Source organism: Ichthyophthirius multifiliis (assembly GCF_000220395.1).
Source record: "Ichthyophthirius multifiliis unplaced genomic scaffold scaff_1120509251402, whole genome shotgun sequence".
Taxonomy (NCBI): domain Eukaryota; phylum Ciliophora; class Oligohymenophorea; order Hymenostomatida; genus Ichthyophthirius; species Ichthyophthirius multifiliis.
The window spans coordinates 1-17,635 of record NW_004085908.1 but is presented as its reverse complement, the minus strand read 5'-3'; the positions used below and the strand labels follow the sequence as shown (position 1 = coordinate 17,635).

The 17,635-nt window shown below is 26.3% G+C and overlaps 3 protein-coding genes across 3 annotated transcripts, besides 9 other annotated features; 2 read left to right on the top strand and 1 right to left on the bottom strand. All coding sequences in view use genetic code 6, as the record gives it.

Moving 5' to 3' along the window:
- Window positions 1-120: 120 nt before the first annotated feature.
- Window positions 121-176: a microsatellite.
- Window positions 171-204: a microsatellite.
- Window positions 205-644: 440 nt separating this feature from the next.
- Window positions 645-696: a microsatellite.
- Window positions 646-695: a microsatellite.
- A 19-nt stretch (window positions 697-715) lies between the features above and the next one.
- Window positions 716-6,456, top strand: IMG5_196980 (hypothetical protein; the record flags this gene model as incomplete). Its single annotated transcript, XM_004024198.1, has 3 exons — window positions 716-802; window positions 881-2,170; window positions 2,509-6,456. 3 exons carry the CDS (start codon window positions 716-718, stop codon window positions 6,454-6,456), a joined length of 5,325 nt encoding a protein of 1,774 aa, XP_004024247.1.
- Window positions 6,457-6,526: 70 nt separating this feature from the next.
- On the top strand, window positions 6,527-14,658 carry IMG5_196970 (hypothetical protein; the record flags this gene model as incomplete). The annotated part of the gene is made up of 2 exons (XM_004024197.1): window positions 6,527-12,201; window positions 12,255-14,658. 2 exons carry the CDS (start codon window positions 6,527-6,529, stop codon window positions 14,656-14,658), a joined length of 8,079 nt encoding a protein of 2,692 aa, XP_004024246.1.
- A 219-nt stretch (window positions 14,659-14,877) lies between these two features.
- IMG5_196960 (hypothetical protein) lies at window positions 14,878-16,168 on the bottom strand (the record flags this gene model as incomplete). Its single annotated transcript, XM_004024196.1, has 5 exons — window positions 14,878-14,967; window positions 15,361-15,471; window positions 15,515-15,661; window positions 15,711-15,803; window positions 15,851-16,168. The coding sequence occupies 5 exons, from the start codon at window positions 16,166-16,168 to the stop codon at window positions 14,878-14,880; spliced, it is 759 nt and encodes a 252-aa protein (XP_004024245.1).
- Window positions 16,169-16,437: 269 nt separating this feature from the next.
- Window positions 16,438-16,471: a microsatellite.
- A 713-nt stretch (window positions 16,472-17,184) lies between these two features.
- Window positions 17,185-17,250: a microsatellite.
- Window positions 17,198-17,264: a microsatellite.
- Window positions 17,265-17,346: 82 nt separating this feature from the next.
- Window positions 17,347-17,406: a microsatellite.
- A 132-nt stretch (window positions 17,407-17,538) lies between these two features.
- Window positions 17,539-17,635: a microsatellite.

Here is a 17,635-nt window from a genome sequence, read left to right as displayed (position 1 = left end):
ATATTTCTAAATACTATTATTAATTAAAATATATTTTTTTTTAAATAAAAAGTAATATCAATTTTTTTAAAAACATATATATATGGTTTAATTAATCTATAAAATTATATAAGAGTATATAAATGAGAAAAAAATTAATATAAAAAAAATGAAAAAATAAATCTAATAATAAAAAATATTTATATTAAAAAAAATTTTATATTATAATTTTCCAAAAGTTAATATACATTTTATAATAATTATCAAAATCTAAAAATCTAAAAATCATTTATAAATTATTATATTTACAAATAATATATTAAATATATATAATCAATATTTTATTTATTATTACAATTTTTTTTTTGAAATTAGAATAATATATTATTATATTTAACACATCAAATTATTATATTTTTTTATTAATTAATATAAAATATTTCTCATTTAAATTATTTATTTAGAAATATGATTTTTTTTATAGCAAAGATAATTAAATTTCAATATTTTTATTTATTTGCAATTTTATTTTATTTATTAAATTATTGTTATCTTTTCAAAAAATAAAAAAAGTTATATTTTTTTAAAAGAAATTTTATAGTATTAACAAAAGAAATATAATTTTAAATTTTGTTATATTTTATTGTTATATAAATAAAAGAAGAAAAAAAAACTTAAATAATAAATAAAATAAATTATATATTAAAATAAAAAAAAAGAAGAAAGACTAAAAAAAATGATTTCTTCAAAATTCTCAAAAAGAATAGGATGGATGAAATAAGTAATATGTGACTGTCTTCAAATAAAGGATGTGATAATCGAAGTAAACATAAATAAATATAAATTTATTTTAACCAATATAAAATAAAATAAAAATTAAATATTTTTTTTTAAAAAATAGGATTGTTTATCTCATGATAGAAATAGACTTTTATTAGAAGGGTTTTTAACCGGAGAAGGTTCAGATAAGATATTTGCATACTATTAAATTCAAGAATAAACCCAAAACGACGATATAAAAGATAATGGTCAGCAAGATCCTGTATTATTCTTAACAACAGGAGACTAAGAGAAAATCCTTGAAAAAGCAGTCTGGTTTTTGCGTGTATTTTCTCCTGCTGATGACAAAAAGAAAACGCAAAATAATGAAGTATCTAATGACAACGATATAATATTCGGAGAAATAACTCCCAATACTATTCCTATGTTAAATGCATTAATGGAAGGAGTATACAATCCCCAAGTAGAATTCCTAAGAAGCGAAAAAACATAATTTTGGGGTGTTTCTGAAGAAGAAGCTATCTCAGAATTCTGCAATCACTCTAATAAATTCGGAAATGAAGTCCGTGAATCTATAAAATTAATGAGCCCAGGTACTGAATTATTTAAATTGGACCCTGAAGAAATGGCTAATTTCAACTCATCGTCTTCCGAAGCAGAAAAAATGTAATATTATGAACAAAAGTTCACTTCATGGATTTCTCACATTAATTCTCTACTAAATGACGACTAAGTTGTCAGAAATGAAAGCCCAGATGCTGGCCCTTCAACTGAATTAGAATATTGGAGGAATAGAATGTAAAAAATAACTAATTGGTCAGAATAACTAAAAAGTAAAGATTTCCAAATTGTCAAAGTTAATTTATAAAGACTTAAATAGCATGATAGTTAAAGACCAAGAGGCGATGAGACTATCTCTAAATTGATGATGGATTACAACAGATTGGATTTACTTTTAACTGACAAGTTAAATGAAGCTAAAGATAATGTCAAGTATTTGACGACTTTGGAAAAATTTATTGAACCTCTATATAAAGGAACTCCTTAATAGATTATTGATACTCTCCCTGCTCTTATGAATGCGATTAAAATGATACATACTATTGCTCGTTTTTATAACACTTCTGATAAAATGACTGGATTATTCATCAAAATTACCAACTAAATGATCAAAAATTGTAAAGATAGAATCCTTAAGGTCAATAACCCAGGCGAAGGTGGAAGATTTAATCCTTAGAAGATTTGGGATTAAGACCCTGCTGAATTAATAGAAGTTTTGGGATCATGTATTAAACTTTATAGAGAATATAAGACTTGCTATATTGAAACTAAAGATAAAATTGCTGATATGCCTAAAGGAAAGGCCTTTGATTTTTCAGAAACTTAGATTTTTGGGAAATTTGATGCTTTTGTGAGAAGATTATAAAAATTAATTGACATTTTTTCAAATATTTAATAATTCTAAGCTCTTGCGAAACACAATTTGGAAGGAATGGATGAACTTACAAACGAGTTTAATTAAATAATAGAAAATTTCAAAAAAATAGACATGATTTGTTAGATACTAATAGTAATAAATTCGATAGGGATTGGGTAGAATTCAATGTTGATATTTCTCATTTAGATACTAAATTATAGAATTTTATTGATAGTAATTTCAATAGAATTAAGAAAATAGAATATTCTTTAAGACTTTTGCATAAATTCTAAACTACTATTAAAAGAGATTCCCTTAAACATAATTTGTAGACCCGTTACAATGCTATTTTGCATACTTATGCTACTGAATTAGACGAAATTTAAAGAATTTTCTAAGATTAAAAAACTAATCCTCCTTTGGTAAGAAATATGCCTCCTGAGGCTGGTAAGATTATTTGGGTAAGACACTTATTCTAGAAAATAACAGGTCCTATTAATATTTTTCCTGATACTGTTATGTCATCTCCTGAAATAAAAAAATATTATGGTTCATATAATACTTTGGGAAAATAATTAACTATCTATGAAATGTGGTTTTACCAAGATTGGGTTAACAAAATCGAATCTTCAAAAGCCGCTTTATAAGCAACTTTAATTGTAAGGCATGACGAAAACAAAAAGTTATATGTAAATTTTGATTTAGAAATCATGCAATTGATTAGAGAAGCGAAATGCTTGGACAGATAAGGAATAGAAATTCCTGAAAGTGCGAGAATCATTCTTTTATAAGAAGAAAAATTCAAAACTTATTACAATGAATTATTTTATGCTTTAAAAGAATACGAAAGAATCAACTCAAAAATAAAACCTATTTGCAAAAATTTATTACTTCCTCATATTGAGGATTTGGATTTGAAATTAAGACCCGGTATGGTTACACTTACTTGGACTTCAATGAACATTGAGAGTTATTTATATCATGTACACTAAGGTTTGAATAAATTGGAATAATTAATTATTAATGTAAATGATATTATCGAAAATAGAATTGAAAATAACCTCAAAACTGTTTCCAAAGTAGTTTTAGTGAAACTTCCTTAAGACACAAAACCCCTTTCCTTAGATTATTTCGTCACAATGTAAGAAGAATATATTAATGAATAAACTAATTTTTTGATTTCGAAAAACGTAGAAGTAGAAAGAGCTGTAGATGATCTCCTTTAGACTATAATGTTATATCCTTTAGATCCTCATGTAGATCCTGTTTTACCAGAAGAAACTAAAAAAATTAAAAGATATTACTTTTGGTATTTCTATTAGGCACTTTTGAATTCTACTTAAAACTCTCTTAATGCTATGAAATATAGAGTATGTGGAAAGAAAATCCCAGGTGCTAATACTTTACAAAACTTGAAACCTTTCTTTGAAGTCGATGTCTAATTGTAAGGAGAAAAAGTTACTTTGAATCCTTCTCTTTCTGAAATTTAAAAAAGTATTAATAAAGCAGCCACTGCAGTGCTTAAATGTTCCAAATAACTATATAATTGGGACTAATAAAGTAAGGAATAAAACGATAAGTAAACTTTTTATGATATGATTGCTTAAGATAAAGAAATTGTGAAAGTTATCTTGCTACTTACTGGTTCTATTTAGGGAACTAAAAACAAAGTAAATGAATTTTTGTCAGAATTCACAAAATTTGAATGGTTGTGTAAGGAAAATATTCAAGAATCAATTAAAAAATTCTCTAAAAATGGGCCTACCCTTCAAAATTATGAAGATTAATTAAAAAAGTTTTCTTAAATAGAAGAAGATATAGAAAAAATAGTTCCGACTTATAAAATAGGAGCCATGGAATTGAAAACAAACAATATTAAAACTTCACTAAATACATAAGCCAAAGAATGGAAATTATAATATTCTTAAGACTTACATAAAAAAGCTCGTACATAGCTCGATTAATTAACTGAACAAACAAAAATGCTTTAAACTAAATTATCTAAATAGGTAAAAGATATTGATTCTTTAGGTTACGTAATGGAAACCTTAGAATAAATAAGAAAAGAATAAGCTGAAATAGAAATGAAATTTAATCCGGTTTAAGAAATGTACTCTTTACTTGATAATTATTTACCAGGTGGTATTACTGATAAAGATGAAATGGATGCTCGTTCAATGTTAAGATCCAATTGGGATTTATTGATAAGTTAAGCTGAAATTAAAGGAAAGGAATATTAATAAAAATAAGCTATTTATTTAAAAGATTTGAAATAATCTATTAAAGAATTCATCTAATAAGTAGTTTAGTTCAGAAAGGATTATGAGAAAAATGGACCTATGGTTGAAGGAATTACTCCTGCAGAAGCTATGGAAAGATTAAGAAGATTTTAGGAAGAATACAGTGTAAAGAACGAAATTTTTAAAATTAATGCTAGAGGTGAAAACTTATTCGGTTTGTAAAACTAAAAATATCCTGAATTGGAAAAGACTGATGCCGAAATTAAAAATTTAAATAAACTCTATAGCTTATATGATACTGTTATTAAAAACATTTAAACTTTTAAAGAAAAAACTTGGTTAGAAATCACTAAGGAAGAACTAGTTGCAATGGAGGAAAATAGTGTTAAATATGCCGATTCATGTATTCGTTTACCCAAAGATTTGAGAGAATGGTAAGCGTATAAAGACTTAAAGACATATATTGATAATTTAAAAGAATAATTGCCCTTAATTATTGATTTGAAAAAACCTTCTATTATGGCTAGACATTGGGAAAAAGTATGTGAAATAACCCGTACTAAGTTAAATTATGAAAATCCTGAATAATTCTATATTGATGATATCTTGAATGCTAATTTATTGTAACATTAAGAAGATGTCCAAGATATCACAGAATCTGCTGATAAACAAATGAAAATTAGATCCAATTTAGATGAAATATAAATTTTTTGGAACGATGCAGTCTTCGAATTCGGACATTGGGCAAAAAGAGAATAACCATGTATATTAAATGGAATTATTGTAGGTAATATTTTGGAAAGATTAGATGAAGATTAAATGACTTTGGCTACATTGAATGCTTAAAGACACGTAACTCCTTTCAAGAAAGAAGTAGAAGATTATATTAGGTAATTTTCGGATGTTAATGATACTTTAGATATGTGGATTAAAGTATAAAAATTGTGGACTTCTTTGGAACCCGTGTTTACTGGTGGTGATATTGCAAGATAAATGCCTTTACAAGCTAAATAATTTTAAGGTATAGATAAAAACTGGATGAAGATTATGGAAAAGGCTTACGAAACTAAAAAAGTAGTAGCTTGCTGTTAAAATGATATGTTGAAAGATTTCCTTCCGGACTTGAATAGAAAATTGGAAGAGTATTAAAAAATGTTAGAAGATTATCTTGAAGGAAAAAGAAAGAAATTCCCTAGATTTTATTTTGTATCTAACCCTACTTTATTAAAAATCCTTTCCCAAGGTTCTGAACCTACTTCCATTTAGGAGGATTTTGAAAAGCTTTTCGATGCGATTACTAAGGTCACCTTTGAAAAATCACAAGATAAGAAAAATGCATCTCTTAAATGTATCACTGCAATTACTTAGGTTATGGGATCTTCAGAGGAAACAATTGCTTTAACTAATTATGCGGTTAAATGTGAAGGAAATATTGAAGATTGGCTGCTTAAATTGGAATCTAGTATGTAATAATAATTAAGAGACATTACCAGAACTTCAGCTTAATAAGTATTCTAGACTGAATTAAAGAATTATGTAAAAGCATGGCCTTCTTAAATTTCTTTACTTGGTTTATAAATTTTATGGACTTCTAAGGTGAATGAAGGTTTGGAAAGACTTTCTAGGAACGAAAGAAATGCAATGGAAGCTAAAAGAAATGAAATTAAAGAACACATGACTTTGTTATCTTCTATGTGTTTAGAAGACATTAAATCAAGTGTTGAAAGAATGAAAATTGAAACGCTTGTAACAATATAGGTACATTAAAAAGATATTGCCGTAGAACTAAAATGTAAAGACATAAACGATTTTGAATGGTAAAAGTAAACAAGAATTGCATGGAAAAACGATGTTGATGATTGTGTTATTTCCATAACAAATTGGGATACTTCATACTCATATGAATTTTAGGAGCGAAAGAAAGACTTTGTGTAACTCCCCTAACAGATAGATGTTACATTACATTGGCCTAAGCTATGTCTATGTATTATGGAGGTGCTCCCGCAGGACCTGCAGGAACAGGAAAAACTGAAACAGTGAAAGATTTGGGAAGAACTATGGTGTGTATGTCGTTGTTACTAACTGTTCAGATTAACACAGATACAGAGACATGGCTAAGATTTTTAAAGGATTAGTATAAAGTGGCCTTTGGGGTTGTTTTGATGAGTTTAATAGAATTGATTTGGAAGTACTTTCTGTCGTGGCAATGCAAGTCGAGTCAATTACAACTGCTAGAAAATAGCATTTGAATCATTTTATGTTCCCAGAAGAAGAACATCCTATTTTGCTTATTAAAAGTGTTTCTTATTTCATTACTATGAACCCTGGTTATGCTGGAAGACAAGAATTGCCTGAAAATTTGAAAGTACTTTTTAGAGGTGTATCTATGATGGTTCCCGATAGAGAAATTATTATTAAGGTTAAGTTGGCTTCTGTAGGTTATAATACAATTGATACATTATCTAAGAAATTTAATGTCTTGTATAGATTATGTGAAGAATAATTATCTAAACAAAGACATTATGATTTTGGTTTAAGAAATATTCTATCAGTACTAAGAACTGCTGGTAATACTAAAAGAGAAGAACTCAAATCAGAAGAAGATATGCTTCTTATGAGATCTTTAAGAGATATGAATTTATCTAAACTTGTAGCTGATGATATTCCATTATTTAATGGACTTTTGGCAGATATTTTCCCTAAATTAAAGGAAGTACCTAAAAAAACATATCCTGAAGTGGAAAAGAAGATTCCCGAAATAATTGCTTAAAGGAGTGATTTAATAAATACTCCTTCTTTCTAACTTAAGATTATTCAACTTTACGAAACATGTGTTGTCAGACACGGTTATATGCTTGTAGGGCCTACTGGATCAGGTAAAACAACAATTATGTATATTTTAACAGAAGTACTGTCATAAATTATTGCACAACATAGAATTGTAAAGATGAATCCTAAAGCCATTACTGCTGAACAGATGTATGGTGTTAAATCTGAAATTTCAGATGATTGGATTCCTGGTGTGTTTTCTACTTTATGGTCTAAATCAAATAATAGAGCTTTAAAACATCATACATGGCTTACTTGTGATGGTCCCGTCGATGCTATTTGGATTGAAAATTTAAATACAGTACTTGATGATAACAAAATTTTAACTTTAGCTAATGGTGAACGTATTGCTATGACTGAAAATTGTAAATTAGTTTTTGAAGTCGAAAATTTAAATAATGCTTCACCTGCTACAGTATCTAGGTGTGGTTAGGTTTATGTTTCTCCTACTGATTTAGGCTATGATGCTGTTATTGAAGGATGGATAAAGAATAGATCCAAAACCAGAGAAGCTGAGTCTAATATTTTAGGTAATTTGCTCAAAAAATATTTGATTTAATAAAGATTTATTGAAAACTAAGCCAAAATTTGTAAAGAGTAAACCATGCCTTTATCATCTGTTATCTAAGTTGGAAATATTTTGAATTTAATAACTGGTGCTCTATAACCTTACGTTTAATAATCCAAAACTCTTACAGAAGTTGAATATGAGAGATTCCTTGTTTTCGCTATTGCTTGGGCTGTAGGAGGTATTTATGAAGCTGGAGACAGAATTCTTTTCCATTAATTATTATTATAAAAGAATGCACCTGTTCCTTAAAAAGGTAAAGATAAAGAAACTGTATTTGATTATTTCGTTAATTAAGATTATTGCGATTGGAAATTATGTACACCTGAAGAATGGGTTCCTCCAGAGAGAGGTCTTTAATTTTCTCAACTTTTGTTACCTACATTAGATTCTTTTAGAGCAGAACTTTTACTTGACTTGGTTTTGAAATAACCCAAGAGTTCTTTATGTAGTAACTCTTGTTTACTTATTGGAGGTTCTGGCACAGCTAAAACATCATCTGTCTTATTATATTGTGCGAAATTTAATAAGGAAAAAATGCTTTTCAAAAGAACTAACTTTTCATCTGCTACTTCTCCGTTTATGTTTTAATCGACTATCGAAGGAGAATGCGACTTCAAAGTTGGTAAAGATTTTGCTCCTCCAATGAACAAAATGATGACTATTTTTATTGATGACATGAGTATGCCTTATGTAAATAAATGGGGTGATTAAATTACCTTAGAAATTGTTAGATAATTAGTCGAATAGGGAGGTTTCTACATGTTAGATAAAACTCAAAGAGGTAACTTTAAGAATATTAAGAATTTACAATATATTGGTGCTATGAATCATCCTGGAGGTGGTAGAAATGACATCCCTAATAGATTAAAAAGATAATTTTTTATTTTTAATATGATTTTGCCCCTTTCTATTGAAACTATTTATGGACCTATTATTAAGCATATGTTCAAACAAAAATATTTCACTGAATAAACTTTTAAAATTATTGAATCTTTAACTGCGGCCACCATTTCTTTATGGAATAAAGTTAAATAAACAATGTTACCTACCCCAGCTAAATTTCATTATGTATTCAACATGAGAGAGCTATCCAGAATTTTCAAAGGAATTCTTACATGTAAAAAAGATACAATTAATGAATCTTAAAAATAAATTAAAATGAAACCTGAATTATTCGTTGTAGGTTTATGGAGGCATGAAGCCGAAAGAGTGCTTTCAGATAAATTAGTAAATTAAAAAGATAAAGACATTGTACTTGGCTTTATTCAAGAAGTTTCTTTAGAAAACTTCTCTTAATTGGAAAATGAAATTTAGGACAAATTTAGTTCGGAAAAAATATTTCTTTTCTGTGATTTCTTACGTGCTGATATTATAAATGAAGACGGTATTGTAGAAGAAGAAGCGCCTAAAATTTATGAAGCGTAGGATAATTTACCAGAATTGAAAAAAAGATGTAATTTCTTACTTGATTACTATAATGAGAAAAATCCCTCTAAAAAAATGTAACTTGTGCTTTTTGATGATGCACTTAGACATTTACTAAGAGTTTCTCGTATTATAAGATAGCCTCGTTCAAACGGTTTGCTTGTAGGTGTAGGAGGTTCCGGAAAGTAGTCTTTGACAAGATTAGCAGCATTTATTGGCAAAAACTTAATCCAATAAATTATTGTGACAAAAACTTATGCTGAAAAAGATTTGAAAGAAGACATTAAATTAGGTTTTGATCAAGCAGGACATTTAGGAAAATAAGTTACTTTCTTAATGACTGATTCTGAAGTAAAAAAAGAGGAATTCCTTGAATATATTAATATGGTCTTAAGTACTGGTGAAATTCCCAATTTACTTCAAAAAGACGAGAGAGAAGTGTGGTTAGGAGACATAACTTAAGAATATACAAAAGAAAAAAATCTTGGGAACGTAGATGTTCCAGCAAGTGACTTATGGAACTATTTCGTAGACCGTGTAAGAGATAACTTCCATATTATGTTGTGTTTCTCACCTGTAGGTTAGAAATTCAGAGATAGAGCTCGTAAATTCCCTGCTCTTTTCAATGAATGCACTATCGACTGGTTTTTGCCTTGGCCTGAAGAGGCTCTTGTTTCTGTAGCTGAAACTTTCATTAAAAATTTCAAAAAACTCGAAACTAAAGATGAAACTAAGCTTTAACTTATGAAACATATGGGTAATGTGCACTTAATGGTTAATGAAATTTGCGATGAATATTATTAAAAAATGAGAAGATAAGTGTATGTCACACCCAAGTCTTTCCTTTCCTATTTGAATTCTTATAAAACTTTATATATTCAAAAATACGATGAATTAGATTAATAAGAAGAGTCTTTCAAAATTGGTCTTAAGAAAATCTAAGAAGCTACTACTTCTATTAACATTATGGAAATCGCCTTGAAAGATGAAGAAGTTTAACTTATGGAATCTACTGAAAAGACAAATATACTTATTGCAAACTTAGAAAAAGAATAAAAGAAAGCTAATCAAAAGCAAGAAGAAGTCGAAGCTACGTCTAAATAGTGTTAAGGTCAAAAAGAAAAAATCCAAATCGAGAAAGCTGAAGCAGAAAAAGAACTCGAAGCTGCTATGCCTGCTTTAAGAAGAGCTTAAGATGCTGTCGATAGTATTTCAAGTTCTGATATTGTAGAAATTAAATCGAATAAAAATCCTTTAGAAATTATTAAATATATTATGGACAGTGTTTTAGTCTTTTTCAAAGCCAAATTACTTCCTATCACTATTGAAGATAGAATCTTTAATAAAAAAGAAGGAAAAATTGTTCCATTCTTAAAAGAATCTTGGGAATTATCTGGAAAATAAACTCTTTATGATATGAATTTTATGAAATCATTAAAAGAATTTGAAAAAGATTAAATCAACGAAGAAACTATGGAACTCTTAGAACCCTATACCAATTGTTGTGATGATTGGTTTAATGAAGCAACTGCTTCTAAAGCTTCTAAAGCCGCTAATGGTATATTAAAATGGGCTTTGGCTATTAATGAATATCATTTAAAATCTAAAATCGTAAAACCAAAAAGAGAATAAGTGTAAATTGCAGAAGGAAGACTAGCTATTGCTGTTAAAGAATTGGAAAAAGCTTAAGCTGATGTAGCTTAAATAAATGCTGAAATTACAGCTTTGAAGGAAAAATTCGGTAAATAAATGGAAGAAAAAAATGAATTAGAAATGAAAGCTTCCAAAACAAAGAAAAAAATTAACACTGCTAGAACTTTAATTACATCTCTTTCAGGAGAAAAGGAAAGATGGAGCAAAGGACAATAAGAAATCGCTGACTAAAAATTCAAATTAGTCGGAAATGTATCTCTTGCTACTGCCTTTATTTCCTATTGTGGACCTTTCAATGCCGAATTCCGACACAAATTAGCCTAAATTAAATTTGTTGGGGATATGAAGAAAAAAGAAGTCCCAGTTACTTAAGGTTTAGAATTGACTTCTTTCCTTATTGACTCTGCAACTATTGGAGAATGGAATTTGTAAGGTTTACCAAAAGATGATTTATCTATTTAAAACGGTATTATGGTTACTAATTCTACTAGGTATCCTTTGTTTATTGATCCTTAAGGATAAGGTCAATTTTGGATAAAAAATAAATTTACAAAATCTATTGAACCTGCTAGATGTATTACAACTCTTAACCATCCTAAATTTAAAGATATGTTCTTGAAATATTGTATGGAAGATGGTAAAACTCTTATTATTGAAAATATCGAAAATGAAGTTGATCCTATGTTAGATCCTGTTTTAGAAAAGCAAGTAATTGTAAAAGGGAAAACATAAATTATCAATGTAGGAGGAACAGAAATTGAATTCCATAAAGAGTTCAGACTTTTCATGACTTGCAGGCTTGCAAATCCTTCTTTCTCTCCCGAATTATCTGCCAAAACCACTATTATTGACTTCACAGTCACTCGTTCTGGTTTAGAACAACAATTATTAGGAAAAGTTATTTCTAAAGAATAAAAAGCACTTGAAGATTCCCTTAATTAACTTCTCGCTGATGTCAACCAAAACTAAAAGGATTTATAAAGACTAGATAAAAATTTACTCGAACGTCTTATCAATTCTCAAGGTAACTTATTAGATGATACTGAATTGATGGATGTGTTGAATAACACAAAAACCCAAGCTAAAGAAGTTGCCGCAAAACTAATAGATGCTGAAATAAAACAAAAGAAATTAATGAAAAAAGAGAATAATATAGACCTGTAGCTATTAGAGGCTCTTCTATTTATTTCACCATTATAGAAGTATCTTTGGTAAATTGGATGTATAATTCTTCTCTTGAATAATTTCTTAAACTTTTTATTGAATCTATCGATTTATCTGAAAAAGCATAACTTCCTTCTAATAGAGTTAAAAATATTATTACTTTTTTAACTTTCCATGTCTATAAATACATCAATAGAGGACTTTTTGAAAAGGACAAAATCACATTTATTTTAATGATGACCTTTAAAATAATGACCACTTCAGGAACTATAAGCGGAAATGATGTTTCTCTTTTCTTAAAATCAGGAGATGCACTCGATATTAAAACTGAACGATAAAAACCACTTGCTTATTTAAAAGATAAATAATGGTTGAATATTTTAGCTCTTTCTAAACATACTTTTTCGGGATAAACAGTTCCTTTCTTTAGAGAACTTCCTGATTTGATAACTAGAAGTGAATAATAATGGAGATAATGGATTGAAAAAAATGATCCTGAAAACTTCGCTATACCTGACTTTGCCGAAAGTATTTCTTAAGAAAAGGAACTTGGACCTTTCATTACTTTGTGTTTGGTTAGATCTCTTAGAGATGATAGAACTTTAGTCGGAACTTAATAATTTATTGGATCAACTTTAGGCAAAGAATTTACTGATCCTATTTCTTATCCTATAGAAACTATTTGGGCAGAATCTTCTAATTTAGATCCTGTTTTGTTCTTATTATCAGCAGGTGCTGATCCTACAAGTTCAATTGATGAACTTGCCAAAAAGAAAAAGAAATTCCCTTGCGAAAAAGTATCTATGGGAGAAGGACAAGAAAAGGTAGCAAGAATTTCTATGCAAAAAGGTTTCGAAACTGGTGGATGGATTATTTTATAAAACTGTCATTTAGGTTTAAAATTTATGGAAGAAATAGAAACTTTAGTTGTTCCTTCAAACAATATTCATCCCGATTTCCGTTTATGGATTACTTGTGAGCAACATCCTAAATTCCCTCTAGGTTTGCTCTAAAAAACCTTAAAAGTAACAAATGAACCCCCTAAAGGTCTAAAAGCTGGTTTATATAAAACATTCACAACAATAATAACTTAAGAGTTCATAGATAAAGTAGATCATAATAACTGGAGATCTTTAATATTTACTGTTTGCTTCTTACATTCGATTGTTATTGAAAGAAAGAAATTTGGTCCTTTAGGATGGTGTATTCCTTATGAATATAATTATTCAGATTTAGAAGCATCTCTGCTTTATATTGAAAAATATTTAACGAATCTCATGAGTACTCCTCAAACTAACAACAACTACGCACTTCCTATTTCCATGAACGTCATCAGATATATGATTTGTGAAGTTTAATACGGAGGAAGAATTACAGACGATCTCGATCGTGAGCTTTTTAATACATACGGAGAAGCCTATTTAAAAGAAGGAATATTCGGAAATGACTATTTCTTTTATGATATTTTAGTTGATGGTGCTGGATAGAAATTCAAATACAGAATTCCTTAAAACTAATCTGCAGAGCTTTCAAAATATACTGATTATATTTAAAAAGTCCCCACAGTTGATAATCCTGAAGTTTTTGGTTTACATCCAAACGCTGATTTAACTTTCAGATTAAAAGAAAGCAATGAAATGATTGCCACAGTAATGGAAACTCAACCCAAAGATTCCATGGGTGGTGGAGGAAAAACACGTGAAGAAATAGTACAAGATAAAGCTAAAGAAATGTTAAATAAACTTCCACCTGACTATATTGATGGTGAGGTTAGAGAAAAAGTAGGAAAACTAGCAGGTCCTAATCGTAAAAATACAGCAGAAAGAGGAATGACTATTCCTTTAAATATTTTCCTTTATTAAGAACTTGCACGTATTTAAAGGGTCATAGCTCTTGTAAGAAAGACATTATAAGATACTATATTTGCTATTGATGGTACTATTATTATGACTCCTGATATTTTAGATGCTATTAATTCTATTTTTGATGCTAAAGTACCTAATACATGGCTTTATGATCCTTCAGGAGCTGAAATTTCTTGGATTTTGCCCACTTTGGGTTCGTGGTCTGCTTCTTTAGTTGACAGAAACAAATAACTTAATGACTGGTTAATTAATGATAGACCTAATAGTTATTGGCTTACAGGATTCTTTAATCCTTAAGGTTTTCTTACAGCAATGAAATAAGAAGTAACTAGAAATCACAAGAAAGGAGATGGCAAAGGAGGAGAAGCATGGTCTTTGGATGATGTTGTTTACTCTACAACTGTAAAAGAAAAAGATACTGACTAATAACCTGCAGAAGGTGTTTATGTACATGGTTTGTATCTTGAAGGATGTAAATGGAGCAGAAATGGATTAGAAGATAGTGATCCTAAATAAATATTCGCTCCTTTACCAACTTTACATGTATCGGCTATTAATAAGAAAAAGCCTACAGAATAAGATAGGATTTCTAATACTTATATGTGCCCTGTATATAAATATCCGAAGAGAACCGATAAGTATTTAATCTTTAGAGTCGGATTACCTTGTGAAGGATAAAATAATCCTTAACACTGGAAATTAAGAGGTGTTGCTTTATTATGCTCTACTGAATGATGATGTTATAGTTTTTTAATATATATTAAAAAAAATAAAAAAAGCTGATATAATTTTTTTTTATTTTTTATAAATAAATAATATATATAAAAATTCTTTGTGTTTGTTTTAATATAATTATAGTATATATATATATATAAATAAACATATCTATAAAAAGTGATTAATATAAAATAATTATTTTATATTTTTATTTTATCATCTATTATTAAATTATATTCATTCTTATATATCTTTTTTAATTATTTGATTCCTTATATCATCAAAAAAATTATGTTGAAGAGCTTCATTTGCACTTATTCTTTCAGCCTTATTCATTTTTTAAAATTTATAAATATTTTTTTTTTAGATAATTATTTATAATTTTACGGGATTTATTTTTAAAAGTTATCTAAGAAGATTTAAAGCAGATATTTCTATAGTTTTGTTGGGATTATTTGAATTATATAATTTAAATTATTTTTTTAATCCGTCATTTTATTTTTTAATTTTATTTTCTTTTAAGAAATTATATATTGAAGAATCAATATTTATATTCATTAAATTGGATAGTTAAAATATTTATTTGTATCCAAAAAATTCCAGCATTTATTATAATACATCTAAATTTTATAACTTTCCTTTTTATTTAGGTACAATTAATCTTACATTAAATAACTAAAATAATATAAAAATATTTTTTTTAATTATTTATTTCAATACCATACTGTATATAACTGCACCTGCAGACCATACATCAATAGCAGGCGTAAAAAAATATTTAAAAGATTCTCTTAATACCATTTCAGGAGACTTTGTATGAATAGTTCCAACCTAAAAATAATTTTTTACAAAATATTTTGATAAAAAACATTACTTTATTTAAGATCTTTTCAAACGAATAATAAAAATCTGAAACTCCCCAGTCAATTAAATTAAATTTTCTTTATTTAATATTTACAATTATATTTAATCCTTTTATGTCCCTATGAAAAATACCTACATTATGAGATTCGGAAACAGCCTTTATTAAATTTTAAAAGTATATTTATTTATTTATTAATTATTGATACTTCTAATAACAAATATGAATAATATTTAACTAAATCATAATTTAATTTGTTTAATACTTAATTTAAATTAACTCCTTTTATATATTCAAATATCTTTTTAAATTAATTTCTTTTTATTAAATTAAAAATAAAAAAAGTACTAAGCAAGGTACTTTGAGTTAAGGGTCTTCTGTAACATCTAATAAATGTGCAATATTCTTAACTTAATTTATATGTTTTAATATATTTATTTCCTTAAAAAGCTTATTTTCTGTAGTTGGCTTAAGAATTTTTATAACAACTGCTTAATTGCTTTTAGTTTAATCGTATCCTAAATATACATCGGAAAATTTACCTTGACCTAATTTTTTTCCGACTAAATATTTATCTTAATTCCTTTTAAGATTAGAAAATTTTAATAAATAGTATATATTATTTAGCTGATATATTAAAATATATTATTTACGTTTTATAAACATTAAAATTTGTAAAGTTTTTATTTTTTTCATAATTATCATTATTTAATGTATAATTTATATTTTTAGCTAATTAAAAATTAATTTATATTCCACAACAATAACATTTTTATTCAGTCAAATATTCAAATATATCTAATTTTAATAATCTAAAATTTTAGCAAGAAATAATAGTAAAATATAAAAATATCCAAATAACAGTATTAATCATAATTTTTTAAAAAAATTATTTAATAAAATATCTAAAATATATATTAATAAATACAAATTAAAAAAACAAATAAATATAAAAACTAAATAATATATTTTTATAATTTTAAAAAAATATATATTAATATAAAATTAATAAAATAATATAATATAAACATTTTTAATGTTTATTTATTAATTTAATACTTATTAATTTTGTTAATTTTATTTTTATTTGATAATTAAATAATTTTCTTTGCATTAGGAACAAAAAATTTTTATTCATGATATCCTAAAAACACATTTGCATATTTCATCAAGCAATTCTTTTCATTTTCAATTTTTTCCTAACAAAATTAATTTGAAAAGAAAAATTATAGAAATAACTAAATAAAATAATTTTGCAAAACTACAGTAACTTTATAAAAATACGAATATTTTTTATAATTTTAATCGTATTTTAATATAGTCATTATGATTTTTTGTTTATTTTTCTAAATTTTTAACTTTTACTTTCACTAATTTTTAGTTGATATTATTACATAATTAATAAAAAATTTAATTTAAACAAGATTTGTTAATTTATTTTTCATTAAATCAATTTTTTATAAAAATTATTAGTCTTATATTTTAATATCTTAATTACTCATAAATTTTGATATAACTTTAAAAATTTATATATAAAAACACATTATAATTTATTTATTTAATAATTTTTTATAATAATTGAAGAAAAGAATATTTATTTTCATAAACTATATTTTAAGAAGTTCATAATTCTAAAATTCTAAAAATTTATAAATAATTGATTAAATATTTATAAACTTATTAATTTTATTTTATAAATTAATAATTATTTGATTAATAAATTTATTATTTAATAAATAAAATTATTAATTATTTAAAAATATATATTTGTATTTATTATAAAAATAAATTATTTATAAAATCTTTAATAATTTTATTTATATTTAAATATTTATAAAAAGTAATAATTTATACATAAAAAAAAATTTTAATTTATATATGAAACAAAATTATTTATTTATATAAGAGTATAGATATTTATATTTATATATAAAAATATTTTTATTTTGGTAAACTAATATATTTTACTATTTTTAAAATATTAAAAGAATATTAATACAAATATAAATATTTTTATTTAAATATATATATAGGTATGGGTTTGGGGTTTGGGGTTGGGGTTGGGGTTGGGGTTGGGGTTGGGGTTGGGGTTGGGGTTGGGGTTGGGGTTGGGGTTGGGGTTGGGGTTGGGGT